Below are 27,476 nucleotides of genomic sequence, written 5' to 3' on the forward strand. Positions count from 1 at the left end.
CCTAAAATTAATATGGAACGACAAAAGACCCCAAATTGCCAAAGCAATATTGAGGAAAAAAACAAAGCCGGAGGTATCACCCCACAGGACTTCGGACTATACTACAAAGCTCCAATAATCAAAACATCATGGGGGACGAGGGGAAGAAGGTGGAAGAGTAAGACGCAGAGATCACCTTCCCCTCCACAGATACACTGGAAATACATCTACACTTGGAACTCCTACAGAACACCTACTGAACGCTGGCAGAAGACCTCAGACCTCCCAAAAGACAAGAAAGTCCCCACGTACCTGGGTAGGGCAAAAGGAAAAAGAATAAACAGAGACAAAAGGGTAGGGGTGGGACCTGCACCAGTGGGAGGGAGCTGTGAAGGAGGAAAGGTTTCCACACACTAGGAAGCCCCTTCGCAGGCAGAGACTGCAGGTGGTGGAGAGGGAAAGCTTCGGAGCCATGGAGAAGAGCACAGCAACAGGGGTGCAGAGGGCAAAGCGGAGAGATTCCCGCACAGAGGATCAGTGCTGACCGGCACTCACCAGCCCGAGAGGCTTCTCTGCTCACCCTCTGGGGTGGGCAGGTCTGGGAGCTGAGGCTCGGGCTTCAGTCAGAGCGCAGGGAGAGGACTGGGGTTGGCGGTGTGAACACAGCCTGCAGGGGGTTAGTGCTCAACGGCTAGCTGGAAGGGAGTCTGGGGAAAAGTCTGGACCTGCCAAAGAGGCAAGAGACTTTTTCTTCCCTCCTTGTTTCCTGGTGTGCAAGGAGAGGGGATTAAGAGGGCTGCTTAAAGGAGCTCCAGAGACGGGCGCAAGCCGCGGCTAAAAGTGCGGACCTCAGAGATGGGCACAGGACGCTAAGGCTGCTGCTGCCTCCACCAAGAAGCCTGTGTGCGAACACAGGTCACTCTCCACACCTCCCTTCCGGGGAGCCTGTGCATCCTGCCACTGCCAGGGTCCCGGGATCCAGGGACAACTTCCCCGGGAGAATGCACAGCGCGCCTCAGGCTGGTGCAATGTCATGCTGGCCTCTGCCGCTGCAGGCTCACCCCAACTCCGTACTCCTCCCTCCCCCTGGCCTGAGTGAGCCAGAGTCCCCAAAGAAGCTGCTCCTTTAACCCCATCCTGTCTGAGCGAAGAACAGACACCCTCCAGCGACCTACATGCACACACAGGCGGGGCCAAATCCAAAGCTGAGCCCCAGGAGCTGTGAGAACAAAGAAGAGAAAGGGAAATCTCTCCCAGCAGCCTCAGAAGCAGTGGATTAAAGCTCCACAATCAACTTGATGTATCTTGCATCTGTGGAATACATGAATAGACAACGAATCATCCCAAATTGAGGAGGTGGACTTTGAGAGCAAGATTTATTATTTTTTCTCTTTTTGTGAGTGTGTATGTGTATGCTTCTGTGTGAGATTTTGTCTGTATAGCTTTGCCTCCATCATTTGTCCTAGGATTCTATCCATCCGTTTTTTTGTTTTTGTTTTTTGGGGGGTTTTTTGTTTGTTTGTTTTTTCTTTAAAAAAATTGTTTTTCTTAATTCTTTTTTATTTTAATAACTTTATTTTATTTTATCTTGTTACTTTTTCTTTCTTTCTTTCTTTCCTTCCCTCCTTCCTTACTCCCTCCCTCTCTCCTTTCTCTCTCTCTCTCTCTCTCTCAATCTCTCTCTCTTTCTTTCCTTTCTACTTTTTCTCCCTTTTATTCTGAGCCATGTGGATGAAAGGCTCTTGGTGCTGCAGCCAGGAGTCAGTGCTGTGCCTCTGACGTGGGAGAGCCAACTTCAGGACACTGGTCAACAAGAGACCTCCCAGCTCCACATAATATCAAACGGCGAAAATCTCCCAGAGATCTCCATCTCAACACCAGTACCCAGCTTCACTCAACGACCAGCAAGCTACAGTGCTGGACACCCTATGCCAAACAACTAGCAAGACAGGAACACAACCCCACCCATTAGCAGAGAGGCTGCCTAAAATCATAATAAGTTCACAGACACCCTAAAACACACCACCAGACGTGGACCTGCCCACCAGAAACACAAGATCCAGCCTCATCCACCAGAACACAGGCACTAGTCCCCTCCACCAGGAAGCCTACACGACTCACTGAACCAACCTTAGCCACTGGGGACAGACACCACAAACAACGGGAACTACGAACCTGCAGCCTGAAAAAAGGAGACCCCAAACACAGTAAGATAAGCAAAATGAGAAGACAGAAAAAAACACAGCAGATGAAGGAGCAAGATAAAAACCCACCAGACCTAACAAATGAAGAGCAAATAGGCAGTCTACTTGAAAAAGAATTCAGAATAATGATAATAAAGATGATCCAAAATCTTGGAAATAGAATAGAGAAAATGCAAGAAACATTTAACATACAAGAACTAAAGAATGGCCATCATCAAAAACTCTAGAAACAATAAATGCTGGAGAGGGTGTGGAGAAAAGGGAACACTCCTGCACTGCTGGTGGGAATGTGAATTGGTACAGCCACTATGGAGAACAGTATGGAGGTTCCTTAAAAACTACAAATAGAACTACCATATGACCCAGCAATCCCACTACTGGGCATATACCCTGAGAAAACCATAATTCAAAAAGAGTCATGTACCAAAATGTTCATTGCAGCTCTATTTACAACAGCCCGGAGATGGAAACAACCTAAGTGTCCATCATGGGATGAATGGATAAAGAAGATGTGGCACATATATACAATGGAATATTACTCAGCCATAAAAGGAAACAAAATTGAGCTATTTGTAATGAGGTGGTTGGACCTAGAGTCTGTCATACAGAGTGAATTAAGTCAGAAAGAGAAAGACAAATACCGTATGCTAACACATATATATGGAATTTAAGAAGAAAAAAATAATGTTATGAAGAACACAGGGGTAAGACAGGAATAAAGACAGAGACCTACTAGAGAATGAACTTAAGGATATGTGGAGGGGGAAGGGTAACCTGTGACAAAGCAGGAGAGAGGCATGGACATACATACACTACCAAACATAAAACAGATAGCTAGTGGAAAGCAGCCCCATAGCACAGGGAGATCAGCTCGGTGCTTTGTGACCACCTAGAGGGGTGGGATAGGGAGGGTGGGAGGGAGGGAGATGCAAGAGGGAAGAGATATGGGAACATATGTATATGTATAACTGATTCACTTTGTTATAAAGCAGAAACTAACACACCATTGTAAAGCAATTATACTCCAATAAAGATGTAAAAAAAAAAAAAACTCATGGTACTGGCACAAAAAAGACACACAGATCAATGGATAGAACAGAGAGCCCAAACATAAACCCATGCAGTTATGGTCAATTAATCTATGACAAAGGAGGCAAGAATATACAGTGGAGAAAAGACACTCTCTTTAATAAGTGGTGCTGGAGAAAATGGACAGCTACATGTAAAACAATGAGATTAGAACATTTCCTCACACCATTACAAAAATAAGCTCAAAATGGATTAAAGACCTAAACGTAAGACTGGAAACCATAAAACTCCTAGAAGAAAACATAGGCGGAACACTCTTTGACATAAATCATAGCAATATTTTTTGCTTTCTCCTAAAGCAAAGAAAACAAAAGCAAAAATAAACAAATGGGACCTAATTAAACTTAAAGGCTTTTGCACAGGAAAGGAAACCATCAACAAAATGAAAAGACAACTTAACTCAATGGGAGGAAATATTTGCAAATGATGTGACTGACAAGGGCTCAATATCCAAAATATACAAACAGCTCATACAACTCAACATCCCAAAAAACAATCCAATCAAAAAATTGGCAGGACTTGAATAGAGGTTTTTCTAAGAAGACATACAGATGACTAACAGGCACATGAAAAGATGCTCAACATCACTACTTATTAGAGAAATGCAAATCAAAACCACAATGAGACATCACCTCACACCAGTCAGAATGGTCATCATCAAAAAGTCTACAAGTAACAAATGTTGGCAAGGATGTGGAGAAAAGGGAACCCCTCGAACACTATTGGTAGGAATGCAAATTGGTGCAGCCACTATAGAAAAGAGTATGGAGGTTCCTTAGAAAAATTAAAAATAGAACTACCACATGACCCAGCAATTCCACTCTTGTGTATATATCCAGAAAAAACGAAAACACTAAATCGAAAAAATACATGCACCCCAATGTTCATAGCAGGCAGCACTATTTACAATAGCCAAGACATGGAAGCAACCCAAATGCCCACCAACAAATGATTAAGAAGATGCACTATACATATAAAATGGACTATTACTTCACCATAAAAGAGTGAAATTCTACCACTTGCAGCAACGTGTATGGACCTGGAGAATATTATACTTACTGAAGTAAGTCAGACAGAGAAAGACAAACACTATGATATCACTTATATGTGGAATCTAACAAATAATACAAATGAATGTATATGCAAAACAGAAATAGACTCACAGGCATAGGAAACAAACTTGTGGTTACCAAAGAGGAGAGGCATGGAAGAAGGGACAAATTAAGGGTATGGGATTAACAGATACAAACTACTATATATAAAATAGTTAAGCAACAAGGATATACTCTATAGCACAGGGAATTATACCCATTATCTTATAACAACCTATAATGGCGTATAATCTTCAAAAATACTGAATCACTATGCTGTACACTTGAACTAACATAATATTGTAAGTCAACTATACTTCAATAAAAACAAAAGCAAAATAAAATGTACAGCTTAAAAGGATAATTTTAATACTTATTTTAAAGTTCCAAATATATTAACTTTATAAAGATATCAACTATCTTTATTAATACTCAATTGTTTCTTTTCATATGTTTTATTTAGTGGAAATAAGATTACCCATCTTTTATAATTACATTTCCATTACCTGGTTCTTATTGTCACAAAATATTTAGTACCCTTTTTATATACTTACTGGATAATGAGATTCTATAATTCTCTCAAGAAAAGTGAATGATATACTGAAGGTACAGAAATTATTCTATTAGTCAATTATTCACATATATTTTAGAACTTCAAAGGAAGGAGCATTTTTCAAAAGTAGAAGTGATGACTTATATATGATTTATAGCAATTAGCAATAATAATTCAGTAATAAATAATCTGAAGCATCACTGGTTCTCAATTTTCTTGCCTTATTTAAATGATTTACTATATTTTTGTACCTTTTATCTCCTTTAAGGTATGTATATGGCTTGATTAGATTTTTTTAAAAAGGAATATGGGGCATTATTTGTGAAAACGAAGGTCTATTCTGTTTTCCTCAGGGCTCTCTTTTAAACCATCAAAGTCCAAATAACTTGTGTAGTATTAACAAATACTCTTTCAGGGTTTGGAAAAATGTTTAAATTTCTAAGTGTGTCTAATGTTTAAGGTGGGTCTGGGGACAGGGACATCTGTCTATAAAATAAGTTATTCTAGAAAAATACAGACCATATTACACATCACTCCCCTCCCACAGATCAGCTGCTACTTGGGAACTCAGAAGTGAAAAGAAATATATGTAAATGGATGTAATTTAGGTTAACAACTTTGGTTTCTTAGTTTAACAGAATCTACTCCAGTTAAAATCCTATTTCTCATTAACCTTACAGGAAAATAATCAGGTTTAACACAATATAAACTTAACTTGTGTAAAATTCACAGCTTTGGTGAAACAGGTCATGAAGAGTATTCATACTAAAAACAACATGTAAGAAACACAGACTGCTGTATATGTCAAGAGTTTTGGGGAGGAGAGCAATTATTGCATGTCATGGATTTTTATGAAATACTAGGTATTTTTCCACCTGTGTTGTGTTTACTGCAGCTGAATCCACAGCCTCTCCTTTATTATGTCACATCAGAGTGCCATGCTTCACATTTTCTTCTTTTTAATGGGAAAGACTCTGACGACGTCTCTTCTTTCTGAGTAAAGATGACTATAGGTAAAATACATACCTGATGTGGAGAAAGAAATGGCAAAAATTAAGACTGATTAACCATCTCTGTGGAAAGAACCATGGTTTTGAAATACAGAGTGCTGCCTGGAGTCCAGGGAGGAGGCACTTGCAAAGGAAACTCAAAGAAGGAATACTTAAAGAGTGTCCAGATTTTCTGCAGGAGAAGTAAAGCAAACTCCTCCACCTTACTGTTCTGTTTATTGCAAGGAAGGAACTTTTCTTTAGCTCTCTCCACTTCCCCTAAAGTTTTACATTTGTCTTCTCTTTTATGTGTTGTTCTTACATACCTGATAGTTGTTATCTTCTAGAGGTAATAATTACCTTAAGGACTTGTGAAGGACTTGTGAAGGTTAGAGCTGGAGAAACTAAAATTTAACAACAGAAGTCTGTTTCCCAATTTTCTGGACAAATTAATTAATTGATTAGATTTTCTCAACTGTAAGTTTTTGTCCTATATATTTTTCTTGAGCCTTTAGCACCTACTCCCACCTGCCTGCTAGAAAATGCTAGCACATAAGGGCAAACAAACAGGAAACAAAACAGATATAAATGGGAAATCCAGAAATAGCCAAGTTCACTTAGTTTAACATCTAGATTTTCTTTGTAGATGCTTGTGTTTGTCGTGAAAACTTTTATATTTCATACACAAAGCAGTTACATTTTCTGCTAGTAAAACTGTTTTTGTTCATACACTGCAAACAGTGATATATTTGATCTCATCATGACCTGCAAAAAGCATTATAACTTCTAAATATTTTACTAACAAGGTCTAGTTCATCATGTCAGCCTTCTTTTACCATCTCTCCCATGTTTACAGACCTTTCTACTAAGGTAGATGGCAGCACAAACCAAAAAGCACAGAAAGAATGCAAAAACAAAACAAAACAGAAAAGCCACTTACCTATAAAGAGCATCATGAGATATATTTTCAGCACATATGGGAAATAGATGGATAAGTCAAAGGGCAGCTTTGTGGAGTAAGTGCCAAATGATTCAAAATAAGGCAGTGACTGATAGATGGCAAATGCTGTTTAAAGAAAAAAGGAATCATGAAGGTTTCCCTCCTTAACTTGCTACAGAGATGTGTATATATGTATGCATAGTTGAAGGATATTCTGAATTTGATAACGACCATTTTGTGATAATTGCTGAATCCTTTTGCCAAAGCTATAGTTTGATATAGAAATCTGCTGATCAGATTGGCAAGGCCATTATAGCAGTGTGATTTGTTGAATTTTGTCCATTTTTTACTTTATTATGCCTACACAAAAATAGTTTACAGTGTTTCTTTTTTTTACTGAGGTATAGTTGATGTACAATATAAGCTTCCAGTGTACAACAGAGTGATTCACAATTTTTAAAGGCTATACTCCATTTGTAGTTAATATAAAATATCGGCTATATTCCCTGTGCTGTATAATATATCCTTGCAGCTTATTTATTTTATACATAGTAGTTCGTACCAAAAATTGTATCTCAAAATACCTGTCCTCTTAGCCACAAGTAGGGGTTACAGACGAATGAACATGGAAAATGCTTCATATATTCTCCTCTTGGAGTTTCATAACACGCATTGGTATAGCAGAGATTCTGTCAAGTTCTGCAATAAAGAAACTGGTTTCACCCATTTCCTCAGCTTAACTGGTCTTGGAATAGCTCTTTCTTCCTCCCCATCCCAGCAGTACTTAATAAAAATTCTGAGGAATCATGTGAGAAATGCTGGCCTAAATTATTTTGAGGGAGGAGGCTCAGGTCAAATAAGAAGAGATGGACATTCTATGAAATTGTGTCCCATGTATAGACTTTGTATAACATTTCATGGAATAAAATGATAATGTACTATGGTTATATAAGATGTTCTCATCAGGGTAAGCTGAGCGAAGGTACATGGAAACAATGCACTGTTTTTGCAACTTATTGTGAGTCTAAAATTATTATTTTTTAATTTCTTTTTTTTAAAAAGACAGAGGAAAACTCAGGCACCCACAGCTGTTAGAACCAGTGGAATCGGCACAGAGTCTGCAACTGACACTAAAGCATGCCATCTAAGATTTCCATGGGCAGCACCTAAGTCTCTGGCATTTTATTAGTATAGTTGATTTGATTATGAATATGAACTTGGTTTTTGTCTTATATTATCAGATGGGAAACTATAGTTATTAAAAGATATTAGAATTATCAAAAGTCAAGCAGGTTTTCTTAACTACATGTTTTTATACTTTGGGACATTTGAAATATATAGAAATATATAAAGATAAAATTACTATGCTCTACCACCCAGAATTAATCATTATTGATATTTTGTTATATGTGCTTTCAAAATTTTTCTGGATAGACTTTGTTTTTTAATTGCAAGAATAAGTTTATGAAACTAATTTTAATAAAAGAATATGCATTTTATGGCAACTATATATAAACATGGCTTTCCTAAGAAAGGACAATGTTTACAATTATGGAATAAAAAGAAAAGTTTCCTATATATTTATTCATCCCTATTTTTAGGAAAATATTAGTCATATTGCTACTTTATTCCTTTATATATTCTTTATAGTAGTTTTCATATTACCTAACAAATGAATGTACTTAATAAATAAATGTTTCAATGAGTGATGGATTTTGTTCTCAAATAAATGGCCAATCCATTTTTTATGGTTTTCAAGAAGATTATTCCCTAGATTCTTTTGGCATAGTCTATTTGGAAAAAAAACAGATTTTAAAATTATGTCTAACGTGATTTACTATAATATAAGCTCCTTTTCTCTGCTCACTGGTAGATAGACAACATGTGGTTATATCATATATACTTTATAATTACTGCCAACATCACCATCATTTTATGTTAAATATTTCTGTATGTTGTTTTCCCTTAGTTACTTAACATGTGCCCTCTTAATTTCTTTATGCCTTCGGTTTTCAAAAACTTTTATCATGTCTGTTTCAGAGTTCCCTACCAGTCTGCTAAATCCATTACAGAGGGAAGCATATACTCCCCAAATATCCTCAAGCTCTTTGCAAATTGATGCTTTTAATTATTTGAGTTTAAGCTTTAGGTTTACATTTAGGCTAAGCAATTAGCCTACTTCACATTGTATTTAATAATTCATTGTTTATTGAGCATGTATATTGGGTGCATAAGGCAAAGGAAGAAAGAAACAAAGACAACCCCAGATCCCCATGGAGCTTAGAGGCTAGACAAGGAAATAGACATTAATCAAAGAATCACACAAATGTCTAATTACAACTAAGATAGGTCTTACAAAAGAGATTCATTGGGGGAATTAATGTTGATGAGGAAATTGAGGAACGCTTCCCTGAGAAACCAATGACTCGTCTAAAGGTAGAGTTAACTGTCACTGGTAGAGAGTAGGCAGCATGGTAGATGGTAAGTGGGAAGGCTAGTCCAGCCAAGGGGGAACTGAATTTCTATGCATTACAAATAATCACTGAGTCACTAAATGTTAAATCCCCTTTGGATGAGTAAACAGACTTAGAGAGGTTAAATGATTTACCCAAACTCAGCAAGTTAATGAAGTTAAAGGCCCTCAGATGTCCTCATTCCTCATCCAATATTTTGTCTACTGTGCAGAGCTGCTTCCCCCTTAACTTGACGTTTTAATGTTTTGCTTCTTTGCATCAAGGGAAGTATGCCAGGAAAGATAACACCTAGTCAGCTGAACAGTAGCAAAAATAGTAACTTAATCATCAAAAAGTTTTGTGAATCATCATAATAGGATTGCTTTTGCCAGTAAGCAATACAGAAAAGTCACTCTTTTCTTACCTTCAGCGAGAACACACAAAGGATAAATTGGCATCCATAGTGTTTGACTGAGCCATGTCAAGACAGCATAGGATATTCCAATGACTGATAACATGCTGTAAGTGTACCTGAAAGGAGACAAGTTTGCTCATAAACATCATTTGCTGCTGATGTCTGGGAAATAGGAGAATACCTTACTGTGTAATTGAATACACAGATAAAACTGGAGAGTATGCAAATTCCTTACTTTATTTCCTGTAATGTAAGCAGGAGAAGAGGTAAATAATGGAGAGAGAGGAACCGTGTCAGTCTGGCTTGTCTTATGGGGTGGATCACGGATAATTATAGAGGGAAGAGAGAAAAATGTAAATCTTATCCCCCAGCAAATTACAGTTACAAGTTTCCTCAAATAGTGACTTCAATTTCACTCAGAAGCCAAGCCCATTTTATGCACAGGCTAAGTTTTTAAGACAGACAGACTTGTAAATATCTAGGTAATGAATTTTAAAAATAAAAAAAAAATGTGCCATCTTGTGTGAATAATTAAAGAACTGGCCTTAGGAGCTTGTTTTGGGTATAGGAGTTGGTTTTAAACCTGTCTTTATGATGTAATAGATGAAGTAATCAAAATCTTTTCATTTCTCAAGCTTAAGCATACATCAGCATCACTCAGAGGGCTTGCTAAAGCACAAATTGTTAGGCCCTATCTCCAGAGTGTCTGATTCAGTGGACCTGAGAATCTGTATTACAAACAAGTTCCAGGTGACGCTGATGCCACTGGTCCAGGGACCATACTTAGAACTACTGGAATAGGCAGTGCATACATATGGCAAAACAAAATTCAAAACCTTGAAAACATGAATGCAGAAAAGTAAATCTTTCTCTCATTCCAGGACCCTAATTCCACTCCTCAGAGGCAATGACCAATGCCAATTTCTCATATATTCTTTCCAAAATATTTTTGCATATACTTACCTATGTGTATATATACTATATATAATATACATCAGCAGTGCAAGCACTCACCAAACATAGCATGTTATCAAACTTTTTGTTCTTTACCAATATAAGGGAAAAATGGTATCTCGCTGCTTTGATTTTTTTCTATTACAAGAGTAGGTAAGAATCTTTTCATATGTTTAAAAATCACTTCTGATGAAGTCCAATGTATCTCTTTTTGCTGTTGCTTGTGTTTTTGGTATTAAATCTAAAAATCCATTGTCAAACCCAAGATCAAAAACATTTACCCCTATGTTTTCTTCTAAGAGTTTTATAGTTCTATCTTTTCCATTTAGATTTTCGAACCATTGAGTTAATTTTTGTATGGTGCAAAGTAAAGGACCAAATTCATTCCTTTGCATGTGGATATCCAGCTGTCCCAGCACCGTTTGACCAAAAGACTATTTTTCCCCATTGAACGACCTTGGCATCCTGTCGAAAATCAATTGACCATAAATTTGAGAGTTCATCTCTGGACTGTCAATTCTATTCCACAATATATTCTTATGTCCATTATCACACTCTTGATGTGTGCAACTCTGGTTGCTTTGTAGTAAGTTCTGAAATTGGGAAGTGTGAATCTTCCAACTATGTTCTTTTTTGAGATTGTTTTGGCTACTCTGGGTTCCTTGGGTTTCCATATGAGTTTTAGGATCGGCTTCTCAACTCCTGCAAAGAAGCCAGCTGGGATTCTGATAGGTATTGCATTGAATCTGTAGATCAACTTGAGGAGTGTTCCATCTTAAAAACATTGTCTTCAACCCATAAACACGGAATATCTTTCCACTTATTTAGATCTTCTTTAATTTCTCTGTACAGTATTTTATAGTTTTTAGTGTACAAGTTCTGCCCATCTTTTGTTAAATTTATGTCTAAGTACTTTATTTTTTGATGTTTTGTTTTCTCAATTTTATTTTAGGATAGGCCATTGCAAATGTGTAGAATACAATTAATTTTTGTACAGCTGACCCTTGAACAACACAGGTTTGAACTAAGTGGGTCCACTTATATGCCGATTTTTTTCAATAGTAAATACTACAGTACTACACTATCTGGGGTTGGCTGAATCCAGATGCAGAACCTAAGATACAGAGGAACCCTGTATACAAGGGGCCAACTATAAGTTATATGTGGATTTTCAACTCTGCGGAGGGTCAGCACCCCAACCCTTATGTTGTTCAAGGGTCAACTGTGTATTAATTTTGTATTCTACAACTTTGCTGAACTAGCTTATTCTAATATTTTTTAGTCAATTCCTTATGATTTTTTATATACAAGATCATGTCATCTGCCAGTAGAGATAATTTTACCCCTTCCTTTCCAATGTGGATGCTTTTACATCATTTTCTTGCCTAACTGCCGTGCCTAAAACTTCCAGTACAATGTTGAATAGAAGAGGCAAGAGTAGACATTGTTGTCTTATTCCTATCTTTGGAAGAAAGATCAGTCTTTCATCATTAACCGTTATGTTAGCTGTGGAGTTTTCACAGATGCTTTTATCAGGTTGAGGAAGTTGCTTTTCAAAAAGTCATTCTATGGTAAATTGGGAAGATAATTCTGCCCCCATTTCACAGAGAAAAAAAATGAGTTTTAAAAAGGTTCAGTACTTAGGAATTTCACTCCTAAGAGAAATGAAAACATATGTGCACACAAAAGCTTGTACATGGATGTTCACAGCAGCATTCCTCCTGACCAAAAAGTAGAAACAAACCAAATGTCCATCAACTGATAAATGAATAAATAAAAATTGGTATATCAATATAATGGAATATTATTCAGCCATAAAAAGAAATAAAATACTGATACCTGTTAAAACATGGATGAACCTTGAAAACGTTATGCTAAGTGAAAGAACCCAGTCACAAAAGGCGCATATTATATGATTCCATTTATATGAAATGTCCAGAACAGGCAAATCCATACAGACAGTATGGTAGTGGCTGCCAGGGCTGGAAGGAAAAGGGAATTGGGTGCGACTGCTAATGGATTTGGGGCTTCTTTTGGGGGTGATGAAAATGTTCGCAAATTAGACAGTAGTGATGTCTTTACACATGTCTTTGAATACACTAAAATCGACAAATTTTATACTTTAAAAGGGTGAATATTAAGGTTCATGAATTATCACATTGCTGTTATTTTTAAGGTTGTGTGATTTGCCCAAGATCACATAGCAGTGGAGGTGAGGTTCATACTGAGATCTTCCACTTCTATGTCCAAAATTCTTTCCATCACATCACGATACCACTCTCAATGCCAAAACCACTTTGTTCTCTAATGGGTCTACTGAGCTTATCTGAGACTGAATCGACACTGAAAGAGTTGGGCATACCAGAGAATGAAACATCAGAAAGCCACAGTCCCAAATGAGGCTCCATGTCTCATAAACAGAAAGTCATGGGCTACAAAACTCCCTGAAGTTTGCCCCAAGTCCACAAATCTTTCAGTTAAAAGTGAGAAATAACTAAGTTATATATAACAAAGAATCACAGTCACTTTAATTCAACAAAATATTTCATTAAATTCATTCTACTTAGAATATCTTAATTCAGCCAAGTTATTGACAATATAATAAAGAATTTATATAACCTCAGCTAAAATGCTAGGGTTCTTTTGTTACCCATCCACATCTAGATCTTTCAAGCAGGAGGGACGGTTCTCATTTGTGAGAGCTTGAAGTAGCAGTTAGGAGCCTCTCCAAAGTGAGCCACTGAGCAAACGGCTCAGCAATTTTACACCATTGCTGGTAGAGATAACACACAAAGTTTTAGAATTAGAAGGAAACACAACACCATCGGGAGCAAGGGTTCTTAACCTGAGGTCCAAGGATTCCCAGTGAGTCCATGAAAGAACTTCAGTTATTTGAACCCGCTGGAATTGTATACAAATATGTTTGTGGAGGTGTGTTTTTTCCCCAGAGAGATAAGGCCCTATATTTATAATATTCTTGAATTCCAAGAAACCAACTTTGTAAATTGTGACTATGATAGAATAAAAATCTTGCTTTGCTTATTAAAGTAACACATACCAGAGCAATTGCAAAGAACGCCTTTCATTAGCAACAGCTGCGAGGTTTATTCCAAATTGGTGTATGCCAAGTCTTCTGCTGGGAACCTGATGCAATGATTTGCTCTTGATACCATGGTAGGTTTCCATTATCTTTGATATGCCCATTATGGAAAGCACTAAAAATACATTTCCATATCAAGATAAAATAATATGAAAAGGGGTTATGTATTTTTCTCTCATTCAGAGTAACCAAATGTAAGCAGCTATTACTGGCTTCACTGTAGAAAGCAATTTGGCTTTGTTTTAAGAGATTATTTTGCCTCCTTACCTAACCATATCCAATAGATTCCAAAAGATGAATAAAACACACACCACGTATTTCTCTTGGACTTCCTCTTGACTGGTGATCACCACAAAGAGGATGATTATTCTCTCAGTGAGCTAACAAAGAAAGAGAAAAGTCAAGAATTAGGATCATCTGTTAAGCGGGTAGGTAATTTTCTAATTTTAAAAACCAGAGTTCCTCTTAAAAGTATGCTTTAAGGGCTTCCCTGGGGGTGCAGTGGTTGAGCATCCGCCTGCTGATGCAGGGGACATGGGTTCGTGCCCCGGTCTGGGAAGATCCCACATGCCGCAGAGCGGCTAGGCTTGTGAGCCGTGGCCGCTGAGCCTGCATGCCCGGAGCCTGTGCTCCACAACGGGAGAGGCCACAACAGTGAGAGGCCCATGTACCACCAAAAAAAGAAAAAAAAAAAAGTATGCTTTAACTATAAATATATATACTACACAGTTAACATGATCTCTGAGGGAGCAGTTACAGATGAATTTCATTTCTTCCTTTTTGTTTTTCTGCATTCTCCAAATTATATGTAATGAATAAAAAGATAACATATTTCATCTGAATCAGGGCATGTCCCTTCTTGTGATACATGCACACATGGTTTTTACTCACTTTGACAAGCTTTTATTGAGTGTCCACTATGTATCAGATGCTAAGACTACATATATAATGAAAGCATGGTCCTTGCTACACAGGGTAGCAATGGTAGGAGCATGTGGGGCAGTAACTGTAACACAGTGTGAATAATGCTGTCATTTAAAGGGCTATATATGGGAGCACAGGGGAGGGAGATACCTGTCTGAGAAAAAGATGCGGAAAAGATTTATGGAGGCAGGCAACATTTCAGTTGGATCTTGAGGAATGGACAGGGGTTTGTCAGGTAGACTGGATAGGAGAATGGGCATCCTAGGCCAAGGGAGCAGCCTGAGCAAAGAGGCAGAGGTGTGAAAACACACAGTGTGCTGGGGAGTAAGGAGAACCCCTGGGGGCTAGAGAGGAGGTGCAGAGAAGGGAATCCTAGGAGATAAAACTGAAAAGGTGTTGGGGGCTGGGATGTGAAGAGTTTTGAATGACAGGCTGAGAAATTTCCATTTCATCCAACAGGGAAGCCCCTGTAGTTTTGGGGGTTTGGGGGGGTTTGCTTTGTTTTTAGTTTTTTTTGGTGGGGGTGTGTGGGAGGTGGGAGAAAGGGAGAAAGGGGATGCGAAACAATATAATCCTAACCCACATAAGCTAGTGGAAAATGAAAAGAATTCAACAAATTCATATTTTTCCAAGTCAGTAAGCATCTATAAATCATTAAGAATGCACACATTTATGGCTCAGCTCATTACTGACCTCAAAATATACATTCCTCTTTCCAATCTAATGTGCCTTCTTATGCCATATTAATATACTTTGTACACTCTGCGTTTTTTGTTTCTTTTTAATAGAACATTTTACTTTCCTCACAATGGTCGAAGGAAAATATCCATGAGATTGAGGGAGCATGTTAGTGATAAAGGAAGATGAGGGCTGCTTTGTATTTTTCAATAGCTGTCTATTTTTAAAGCGGATCAAGGACTAAAGACTGGGATAATCTATGACTTAGAATCATAGGTTGTTAGTCCTGGAAAATCACCTAGTGCAGAGAAATCCAGGATTTGCCAACATTGGGCCACATGATCAGAAATCCACATGTAGAAGCTGTATCAGCGTGTTTATAACCACATTGGTGAGTCAAGAGGGCCCTTGCTTGGCTAAGGAAATTAGATATGATTCAAACCTTAGTCAATCAATGGAAGCTACCTACATGGCTGTTTTTCTTTTGTCAGTCTTTCTTTACAATGCCCTAGTTTCTTGATTTAACCATATTTATATAACGAATTAGACTTAACTGCAATGATAATTACCGAATGATCCAAGCTTGCTGCTATGACACCCGGCAGCCTTCGGATACAAGATCTTAGCAGCAAACAAGTATTTAGGCACTGCCTAATCCTACATTTGATCAGTGCCTGCTAATTAGGAAAATTATCTAATTTTTGTCAAAAATCTCAGGAGATACACACATGAATGCATATACACATATTTCTAATTACATGGGTGACTACTGAAAGAGAGAACATAAGCTACCTTTTGATAAGATGGCTCTCTAAGGGCCCTGCTAGATACTTGCCCAACCCCACCTTTTTACAAATAAGGAAACTGGGAACCAGAGAAATTAAGTGACTTGCCCATACTAGTGGCAGACCTGGAAACATATATATCCCAAGTCTCCTGGTTTCTAGAGTTGCAGACAATCCCTGATTTCAGGCTGCCCCTCAACTAATGAGTAGGGAGGGAAAACTCTCCTAAAGAGAGAGACTGGAGCTGCACAAAGAAACTCACTCTGTTTAAAATCATCACACGAGGGACTGTGGCATGTTAGTGATGGTAACCTGACTGCGGAGAAATCAGCAATCAGCATGCCCCCCAAAACACAACCACATACATACAGGAAGGTATGTGAAGGTCCTCCTCCCATACGATGTCAGTCTAATTAATAAATTATCTGATGGTTATTTAAATCTAACTTGACCATTCAATGGTAATACAATGGGAGAATTTAGGGGGCGATATTCTTAAATTGGTAAAAAGCCAATATTTATTAGTTACTTTGTGCCACGTTCCAAACACACGCCATCTCATTTAATCTCCATAACGACCCTAAGAAGTGCTATTGTTATTATCTGCCTTTTACAAAGGACACTGCATTTTACAAAGTGAAAGTGACTTGCCTATAGATATGAAATCAAAGTCTAGACAATGTCATTCTAAATTCCTTGTTCTGAAACACTAAGACATTTTCACCTTTGTTATTTTATAGGCTACACCCTCGCATAATGTCTATGTTATAGTCTATTCTCAAAAAAAAAAAAAAGCCTCTCCTGAAAAGTTAAACCTTAAAACAAGAACTTACTTGATTTTCTAAATCAACACCAAAATAATTTTGAAGAATAGACTTTTAACATTTATTACTTTTCTTTACATATAATAGTTTGACCAGTTATTTAGAGCTTTACACTTGGGAAAACTTAGCACTTTGTCATTTTAAACAAATCCTATGAGAACATGACAATTACTAATGAATGGTCTTGTAATGTTTAGTGCAACTCAAACAGGCAGAATAAAAGCACAGTAAAAACACTGTAACATAGGCCAAATTAAACATGTTGGTAATGTGGTTAACTCAAAAATTTGGTAACTACAAAATAAAAATATTTTGCATTTTTATGTTCTATTTGGGAATCCTGAACTCCAGATTAAACAATGATTAAAACTGTTACTTTATAAATGGCATCTAGCAAATTAGTTATAAACTATTGAAGGAGTAAAAAATCATACTTCAACTATAGAGAGAATTTCTACAACCTTAAAAATAAATTAGTTTTAGCCTCAAAGACTATTATATTACTAAAAGGATATCCCAAACTATTTTAAACCCTGTAAACTTTTGTTGAGAAGTTCAGAAACATACCCTTAAATGTTCAAATCACCACATTCTTCTGTAAGACAAAAGCATCTAAATACTATTTATATATTTTTACTTATTCATCAATCAATAGATATTTATTGAGTGCACTATTCTGAATCCCGAGGGGTATAACACCATGAACAAGACCAAGTCCCAACCCTCATGGTGTTTATGTCCTAGTTTGTGAGATACACACTGTAAACAAATGTAGCATAATAGTTGAGCGTTCAGGAAAACTAGCCCAAATCCATATTTTTGCTCCACCATTTACAATTTATGTGAACGTGGATAAGTTATTTAACTTTTGTGTAAAGTAATTATACTGGAGATAAAAATAAGCATAATTTAATGTAGTGATTAGTATATTTACAGGAAAATACATTTTTCTATATAATCAAGACTATCAGTGAATAAAAAAGTTAATCTCAGCATCTTTAAAATTATACTGTGAATATAGATTTATAACTATCACACTAAAGAATTCCACTGATCAAATGCAAAAAATACCAGAAAAATCGAAAATCTTACGTACAGAGTGAATTGTACGTAATAATTCATTATGTACAGAGTGAATAATTCATTCTCAGGAAGCATCAAAGTTTTGGGAATCTCATAGCACAACACTATCCGCAGTACAGTTTTATCTCTAACAATATAAACCTGTTCCCAACTTAAAACTGGAGAGAAAATCTATATGACTTTATGGAAAAAAAATAATTAAATCTAGCAATGCAAAGAAGCACCTGCGTCACGGATTAAAAGAAATTAGGGTGAAACTTTGCTGTTTTCCTAAAAGGGTTTATTTTAAGACACTCTCCTTGGGTATATCCTTCATATTTGTTCTTATGAATCTGTGACTGTGAAATCTTTGGAATGATTTTTGACAAGCAGACCCCTGCTTGTCCTTATCAGAAATAGGATGTGATATCGGTAAAAATAAAAATTGTTCTGGCAATTTGGGCTCACAAATGGAAGTCTGTAGGCACGATAATTTGGGGGTAATAACTCCCAGTGTTTTGATTTATAGATTTAAAAAATTGTGTAAAATGAAGACATGTGCAGCTATGTTTATTGGGATGCAAAGGTAAGGAGGCAGAATTTAGCCGTTATAATTCAGTTATATATGAAGTCTTTGCATTTCTCAAAAGGTAAAGGAGTAAAGTGGATAACTCTGAGGGTTTCCTAAAGGCACATCAGCCTAATGTCATAATACAAAGGTTAGTTTTGTGGATATTTTCCCTCTCCCTGAGTTGAAACATCCTAAAGCTATATCAATAAAAACCTCTTCCTCGGGCTTCTGCACAAGCGAAGTCAGAAGAAAGCCCTTCAAAATCAATATTTCAGGGTTGGTGGTACTTCTGCTCCATAAAAGCAAGTTGTTTTGATTAAATATACTAAAATAGTTTCCCAATTCAACTTTTTTTTTAAAAATCAAGCTAATAAAATACGCAAGCTCATTTGGGAGCAAGGTGTTAGAGAGGAGAGATGCCAAGTTTTCACTTATCACTTTTAATTATAGTTATATTCTACTTTTGGACCTTTTTTACTTTCCCATTTTATAAAATTAAAAATACCAAAAGTTTACTTTATTTCCTGATATAATTTTAACTGGCATGTAATTGTTTCCAAAAATGGATGTATATAAACAACTATTTATGTTGTCATTTTGCCCTTTTCCTCTAAATTGTACCTTTAAAAAATACATAAACTATACATCTCTGTGTTAACTTATTATAGTCTTATCGTCAATGGGTTCCCCCCACTTTCTTTTACCAATTGTAATATTAGAAAATCAAGTGGCTCTTCCCTAACTGTGAAAATAAAGATGTGTATAAAACATTTAAAAACGTACAGAAGAAAACACAGAAAACAAACATACCCTCCTAAACACACACCACCGGCATTTGATACATGTGATTCTAATTGCTCAACTAGCTAAGAGTTCCTACCTCTTTTGGGAATTACTTATCTTGATATTTTGGAAGACCAGTTCCCAAAAAGAGAATTCCGTTGTGACTTAGCAATCTCACAAAGGTAATGTCAAAATAACATCACAAATGAGTAGACATGTTTTTCAACCTACTTGAAAGCAGATAGACACCATGCATTTTTCCAGATACTATATGCAATCAGCTATGATTACTGTATGAGTAGCTTAGCCACATTCTTAACTAGTTTCTTCACTTAAAAGTGGGGAAACAGGAAAACCAAGAATAATTACACAACTTTAGACTTTCGTTTGGTTATTTTAAAGTTAGGGGCCTCAGAGTCATCTCATAATGAGGGAATTCTTCTAATTATCTGCAGAACTCTAATAAAAGAAGGGGGCAGAAAATGAAACTTTGGACCCGATGCTGTGTTCTTGAAGCTTTTTTACAATACTATGTCCATTCTGAAAACCATAGAAAAGATAGTAAATGAATAAAAGAAACAGAGGACAGGCAGAGAGATAAAGATAAAGAGATAAAAAGAGGAAGCCAAACATCACAACAAAAATTAACAATAATCAGCCCAGAATGAGAATGGTAACTGTCTTCACTACTATGATGGTTCCTGATTGCTCCTGACAACAGAAACTTAAAAATCATTTGAGCTCCAACAACAGTAGACTTTGCCACCTCACCTTTAAATAAAAAGTGTCAGTGTATACTTGCCATTATTTTTTAATTACCAAACCAGGATATATTCTGATTACAGTGATCATACTTCCATAAGCCACTACAGTTTCAATTAATAGTGATTAAAATCACACTTAAATATTCTGGAATTTCTAGGACTGCAACAAATCAGATTTCTAAGTTGTATAATACTTTCTATTTTTGGATAAGTCTACATACTTTTGGAAAGCATAAAATATATGCATATTTTCTAGACATATTCAAGATGCTCTTCTTTCTTACAAATTTAACTGTCCTGCTTCTCACTTGCATTTCCTTCTTTGGAAATAACTAAAATAACACTGCTCTTAACTTTGAAACTGCTGTTTTACCATAAAATTAATATTATCCAATTTAGCCTAATAAAGTACAAAATCCAAAAAAGTATGCCAAAAGAAAACATGACTTAGATTCAGATAAATTTGATCATACTCCAAGCAAAATAATTCCATATGACAGAATACAACTTTCATTTAACCTGGGTTGTTACTTCTGTTCTCTAAAATTAGCATTAGATGATGCTATATGCATCTTAGTTGTTAACAAATAATAAATACCAATAAATCTTTTCCTAAATAATATGCTTCTTCTGGGACATATGTGTACCCCTTTTTATTTTGTAAGTAAATACATTTAAGGCATTTCCATCTAGGTTTTGGCTAGCTGACTACTCTGTTACTAGTTTGTACTCTAAATATTGCCCCAATTTTTATTTTACATTTGATATGTCAACGCTGAAAATGTCTTCATCCTAATGAATACTATTTCTCTACTTTTACTGAATAAACAAAAATCTCCCATGAACTTGCAATGCTGAGTTGATAGGCTCCTCAAGTTTATACTCTGATTTCCATCTTTTAAATTTTCATGGTATTTTAAGCAAATTTTAATACAAGGATCTACGCCACTCCTTCAATCAACAAAATTGAAGGTGTATGTTTCTGTTATAAGCACTTTGCTAGGTGCTGGCAAAACAATCAGATTCTAGTATTTCAAATATTTTTACAATGCAAATTGGTCATATTTTGTTATCCATTTTTCCAATTTATTTTGCAGTTAATATTATACTCATGTAAATTTTAAACATATGCTCATATAGTCACTTAACCTTTATCTCTCCTTATGGAAAATACCACTTTTTTGTTTTTCTTGCCTTAATTCAGCAATGATTTAGTATACTAAATATCTACCAGTGACTTTCCCACCTTCCTTCAGCCTGCCTTTAAAAGGAACAATGGTCATCTAGGGCTAGATACAAACGATACCTAAAATAACAGCAATAGCAACCAGGTATTGTATTCTTTTTTTTTCTTTTTTAACATCTTTATTGGAGTATAATTGCTTTACAATGGTGTGTTAGTTTCTGCTTTATAACAAAGTAAATCAGTTATACATATACTTATGTCCCCATATCTCTTCCCTCTTGTGTCTCCCTCTCTCCCACCCTCCCTATCCCATCCCTCTAGGTGGTCACAAAGCACCAGCTGATCTCCCTGTGCTATGTGGCTGCTTCCCACTAGCTATCGATTTTACGTTTGGTAGTGTATATATGTCCATGCCACTCTCTCACTTTGTCCCAGCTTACCCTTCCCCCTCCCCATAACCTCAAGTCCATAAAGTCTATGTCTTTATTCCCATCTTGCCCCTAGGTTCTTCATCACCTTTTTTTTTTTTTTAGATTCCATATATATGTGTTAGCATACAGTATTTGTTTTTCTCTCTCTTACTTCACACTGTACGACAGACTCTAGGTCTATCCACCTCACTACAAACAACTCAATTTCGTTTCTTTTTGTGGCTGAGTAATATTCCATTGTATATATGTGCCACATCTTCTTTATCCATTCATCTGTTGATGGACACTTAGGTTGCTTCCATGTCCTGGCTATTGTAAATAGAGCTGCGATGAACATTTTGGTACATGACTCTTTTTGAATTATGGTATTCTCAGGGTATATGCCCAGTAGGGGGATTGCTGGGTCATACGGTAGCTCTATTTTTAGTTTTTTAAGGAACCTCTATACTGTTCTCCATGGTGGCTGTATCAATTTACATTCCCACCAACAGTGCAAGAGGGTTCCCTTTTCTCCACACCCTTTCCAGCATTTATTGTTTGTAGATTTTTTTTATTTGTTTGTTTGTAGATTTTTTGATGATGGCCATTCTGACTGGTGTGAGGTGATACCTCATTGTAGTTTTGATTTGCATTTCTCTAATGATTAATGATGTTGAACATTCTCTCATGTGTTTGTTGGCAATCTGTATATCTCCTTTGGAGAAATGTCTATTTAGGTTTTCTACCCATTTTTGGATTGGCTTGTTATTTTGATATTGAGCTGCATGAGCTGCTTGTAAATTTTGGAGATTAATCCTTTGTCAGTTGCTTCATTTGCAACTATTTTCTCCCATTCTAAGGGCTGTCTTTTCATCTTGTTTATTGTTTCCTTTGCTGTGCAAAAGCTTTTAAGTTTCATTAGGTCCCATTTGTTTATTTTTATTTCCATTTCTCTAAGAGGTGGGTCAAAAAGGATCTTGCTGTGATCTACATCATAGAGTGTTCTGCCTATGTTTTCCTCTAAGAGTTTGACAGTGTCTGGCCTTACATTTATGTCTTTAATCCATTTTGAGTTTATCTTTGTGTATGGTGTTAGGGAGTGTTCTAATTTCATTCTTTTACATGTAGCTGTCCAGTTTTCCCAGCACCACTTATTGAAGAGGCTGTCTTTTCTCCACTGTATATTCTTGCCTCCTTTATCAAAGATAAGGTGACCATATGTGCATGGGTTTATCTCTGGGCTTTCTATCCTGTTCCATTGATCTATATTTCTGTTTTTTAAGTGTGCAGTGTTTTAGGATGAGGTAAGTTTTTCATGGAATTCTCCTTGTTAGTGATGTGGGTTGCAAATTAGCAAAGGTTGGCTTTTTCACTGCCATAAAGTCAACAGAGGCTATAAATAGAACAAAGTTAAGTATGCGACAAATTCTATAATACAAATAATGCGATTAAAACCTACCTGCAGAAACCTAGGGAGAAGATGGTCTGATTCAATGCCAACATATATGTGCAGCAACTCCAAGAGGGAAATAGATTGGCAAAGTCGCATGACAAGTCCAATTGCATAAAAAGTGTCAACCATTGAATCTGTGTCCAGTGAATTAAAAAGACAGACATGGTAAGTAAAACATAGATCACAACCCAAATCTATAAAGCACTTTGAAATACAGTTGAGACTCCTTATTTCCTTTTTCTTAGTACATGTGAGAAATTTCCTAAATAGATTACTAAATTACAAAGACTATGTAACCAAAGAAAGCACTTTATATCATTGTACATTTTAATTGCTCCTCTTCCAGAAAGGATTTAAAACTTGAAAAAGAAGGCTCCATGGCCAAAGCTAAAGCATTTATTCCCCATTTATGAGATTCTAAAGCAATCCCAGCATAAAAGTAAACAGCTAGACTCTAGACTACACCAGTGAAAACAGGCTGGAAGTGTTTATTAAAGAAGCTGTGGTGCCCACACCTTGTCCATTGACAGGAAAATGACAGAGATGAGAAAATACTATTTCAGAGAAGCTTTATGGAAATGAGATTAATGATGCCATGATATCAAATAACATCTTATGTGTATCTAGCATTTATGGCTCATATATATGTAGTTAGTGCTTTCTGGATTTCTGTGAGTTTTAAACACTGGAACTTGGGCCCACTGCAGAGGGCCCAAAACAAATACTGCATTTGGAGAGAGCTGAAATGGGAGGCAAACAAATGTTCGTCTAAATAGGATAAATGTGTTGGTTTAAATTTTAAATTGAAATCCTGCCATGTTAAGAATCTTCTAGGGAAGTCTTTGTTGTTTTCACTCCCTAGTGATCATTCACATGATAATAATTTATCAACCACAAAGGGTGTCTCTTCCCAGCAGCTCTATGAGATAGACATAATTATCATCCCCATTTCACAGATGATTCCTGAGGCATAGAGAGTCCATGCTCTTATCCATGGCCCTGCACTTGCTGTAAGAGAATTATCAGTCACACGGCTCCTTGAAGGAAGAAAGTAGCAGACGTTACTAGTCCAGGTGCTTGAGTGCTGTTGAGCTACTTAATTTATACATTGATTCAGGAACTGTACTGAACCCCACATAGTTCTTTTCAGCCTGCCTTCCATATGAATGGGTTGTGTTTCTTTAATAATACGTAGCTTTTATAATTATAACGGCAGGATAACAATTAAGAAATAAGTACACTGCTGACTAAGGCACTTTTCCTACTGGAAAGGCCAGGCAGCATAAGAAAGAGTTCATGCCTTGTTACTCATGTTGTGAATGACCTATAATATGCCCTCAAAGCCACAGCTAACTTCCAAGGTCTAGAAGTTATGTTTTTTCCTAAAAATATAAGGGAAGTTTTCCTAAGCCCTGTGTTTTCCTCTGCTTGAGGACTCCCAACACTCATAGTTGAAATTCAAGCCTCAGGCTGTATCTTTGGAGGTTCTTAACAAAGGCAAGAATTTATCTGTAGATTGCAGTAATGAAAAAGCAACATTTATGGTGCCACAGAAGTAGATTAATTTTCTGAGGATACAGAAGTCTGAATTGATGAGCACAGCATGACTTTTCCCAGATATATCCTAGATGTTTGTTTTTAGCTGAAACCAGCAGTTGCTCAAATTGTCAAGTCATGCAACAGTTGTAAACTGTGATGACACTTACCCATGTGGGGATGGAACGTGAAAAGAATGTTATTTTGACAGTCAGGCTGTTAAATGACAGTGATTCATTTCTTGAAAAACTGAAATGCATTTAAAATCTTTACTTTTTAGGAAAGTGGAGGAAACTTATGACTTAAACCATTAATGCTAACTCCCATATAGGTGATGAGTCATCTACAAAGTGTGTCATTTTCTTATGGACACACTGCCCTTTAAAGGGATCAAATAGAAGCCTGAGGAATATAAAGTTTGTCTTTCATTTGTTAGTAGTTTCCAGTTATCTGAAACCTGGGGAATAAAAAACAGGAGAAGAATTGGTTAATTCCTGATTTCTCTGCAAAAAATGTTTTACTGGAATTTACAGATTTCCACAACACACACCAAATCTGCTAAGGTTTGGTGCAGAGCCAAAAAGGAAGAGTGAAATGGCACCACCCCAACGCCATGTCTATGTTTTCAGGGCAAACGCCTACTCAGGGGGAAGCCACATACATTTCCCTCATCTAACCTCCCCCCCCCTCCAAAAAGGTTTTGGTTTTTGCAGTAAGAACAAAGTATGCTTACTGAAAAATATGGTCACTACATTTTAGAGAAGTGAAGGCTATTAGGTGCAGTTCATAGAAGTTAAAAAATTATTATAACCAGGACTAGGTGAAAACGAGGATTGAAAGTTAAAAATCCAAAACTGTTTTGGGCTTTTACCTTTTCCAAATGAAAAGAATCTGACTGTCATATTTGTGAATATCCATGAGTGGCCACAGAACTGGATTAAGTAGTAGATGAAAAGATAGGCATTCTTCCTATACCTACAATAAATACAGGAAAATACTTCATTTAAACATATTAAACACTTCCTTTATAATCACCCTTTCAGCATTATACTCATCTTTTCACTAACTTACTGGCCAATCTGAGCAAGCAAGAGACAACTATTCCATATCAGAGTCTTTTATTTGGTTACCCCTCTAAACCCCATCAGATTTTGAAAGCACACACTATCTGTTAAAGTAACCATCCTGAGTTTGTTTAAAGACAAATATGGTTCTATTTCAAAATCCACTTTCATCTTTGATAAACCTCTAACCTTGCTGCTCCACAAGGAATGAAAGCATTGCAAAGTAGGCTTTGAATATTTTTGAAAAGAAAATATGGATGGAGAGGGGCTGATGTGGTCGATATGTGTCCCTGCTAAGTGCAGAACTTGAACTTGATAACTAGTTTATAGTTACAAGAGGGGAGTAGCAATGGTGGCATTCCCAGGTGGTGGATAATTCAATCATGGGACACACCTGACTTCTGAATGCATTATGTGACTGGGGACAGTGTCTCACCACTGCCTATTATATTTTGCAAAAGCAGATAGCTTCCTTCACCAGACACAGAGAAAGCAGTTTAGTCACTTGGGCCAGATATGGGAAGTCAAGCTGGCTTTTACAATGGGTTGCTGGGGAGATGACTAAGAGAAGACTGACAGATACACATTTGAGGGAGTTAGAGAAAGCACCGTTTGAAGCGTTGCCTCTGGTTCGGAAAAGCGGTGGGAGTGGCCCTGCCCAGGGTAGACAAGATTTTTCTCCTAGTTGGAGACGTGAAACCTCTGGGAAATAAGGCAAATACGTTGGGAAGCAGATACAGTGTAGCTTGATGATTTTACCTGGGCACCCCTACAGATGACTCAAGTACTACTAAACGAGTGGGGAAGAGGAATTCCTCCCTCAAACCTACAGCAGAATCACATGGTGCGTGGGTTAAACTTACACATCCCAGGCTCTACCCTCGTACCACTGGATCAGTTTTTCTGGAACTGGGCCCTGAAATCTACACGTGTGATTGGTGTTTCTGCAGCAAGTAGAGAAAGTCAAGGGAAGGGCTCCAGGTCGGCGGAGGGGGAAGAAAGAAAAAGACGGCAAGAGAGAGCACAAAAGGAAGGGTGGACACGCAGCCCGTCCTTCCCATTTCCATAGCTATAAAATGGGGGAAATAACAGTTACTCTTAGGGTTGTCGAGACAACTGAATTAGCCAATACCTGTCCAGAGCCCCACGGAGTGTGGGGCCTAAGTTTGATCGGGCGCTGGCCGGTGCTCCCCCAGCTCATCAGCATCGGCACCACCCACCGCCCCGTTCCCCACCCTCACCCCCAGCGGCCCCTCCTCCCGTACCCGCTCCTCTCCCTGCTCTGCCGAGCGTCCTACCTGGGCTGCAGCCAGACGGGCAGCTCCACGGGTCCCATGGGCCGCCGTCTCCAGGCCCTCCACGCCGACCGGGAACGAACACCCGCCAGGAGCGCCGGAGGGGAGGCCGGGCGGCCGGGCGCGGAAGGGCGGGGCCTCTCCTCACTCAGCAATTTACCAAAAAAAAAAAAGTTCCTGAAGTTCCTGCGGCGGCGGGAGCCAGCTGCACCACCACTGGCACGCCGAGGCGCGGCAGGTGCCCGGGCTGGGCCGCCCTGGCGGGGGCCCTAACACACCCCAGTCCCAAGTAAGGTGCACCAGGCTCCTTACCCGGCTTCCTAATCTTTGTGTTGAGACTCCGTTGCAGCCTCGTAGAAACTAACGGACCCTAA

The 27,476-nt window shown here is 37.6% G+C and overlaps 1 protein-coding gene across 1 annotated transcript; it reads right to left on the reverse strand.

Moving 5' to 3' along the window:
* Window positions 1–4,709: 4,709 nt before the first annotated feature.
* On the reverse strand, window positions 4,710–27,476 carry HACD4 (3-hydroxyacyl-CoA dehydratase 4). The gene is made up of 7 exons (XM_030840611.3): window positions 27,106–27,476; window positions 25,615–25,718; window positions 23,214–23,341; window positions 14,035–14,147; window positions 9,723–9,829; window positions 6,846–6,971; window positions 4,710–5,942 (listed from the first exon to the last, which is right to left on the reverse strand). Exons 1-7 carry the CDS (start codon window positions 27,141–27,143, stop codon window positions 5,860–5,862), a joined length of 699 nt encoding a protein of 232 aa, XP_030696471.1. The 5' UTR covers window positions 27,144–27,476; the 3' UTR covers window positions 4,710–5,859.

The sequence above is a fragment of the Globicephala melas genome, chromosome 6 (assembly GCF_963455315.2).
Source record: "Globicephala melas chromosome 6, mGloMel1.2, whole genome shotgun sequence".
NCBI lineage: Eukaryota > Metazoa > Chordata > Mammalia > Artiodactyla > Delphinidae > Globicephala > Globicephala melas.

Bases quoted from the DNA above. Each gene is read 5' to 3' on its own strand.
- HACD4 (XM_030840611.3), bottom strand. From the start codon at position 27,143: ATGGGACCCGTGGAGCTGCCCGTCTGGCTGCAGCCCAG. The intron at 23,342-25,614 runs GTAAAAGCCCAA...CACTGGACACAG, and splicing joins ATTCTTTTCATTTGGAAAAG to ATTCAATGGTTGACACTTTT. The intron at 6,972-9,722 runs GTAAGAAAAGAG...TTCTTTAAACAG, and splicing joins TTTGTGTGTTCTCGCTGAAG to CATTTGCCATCTATCAGTCA.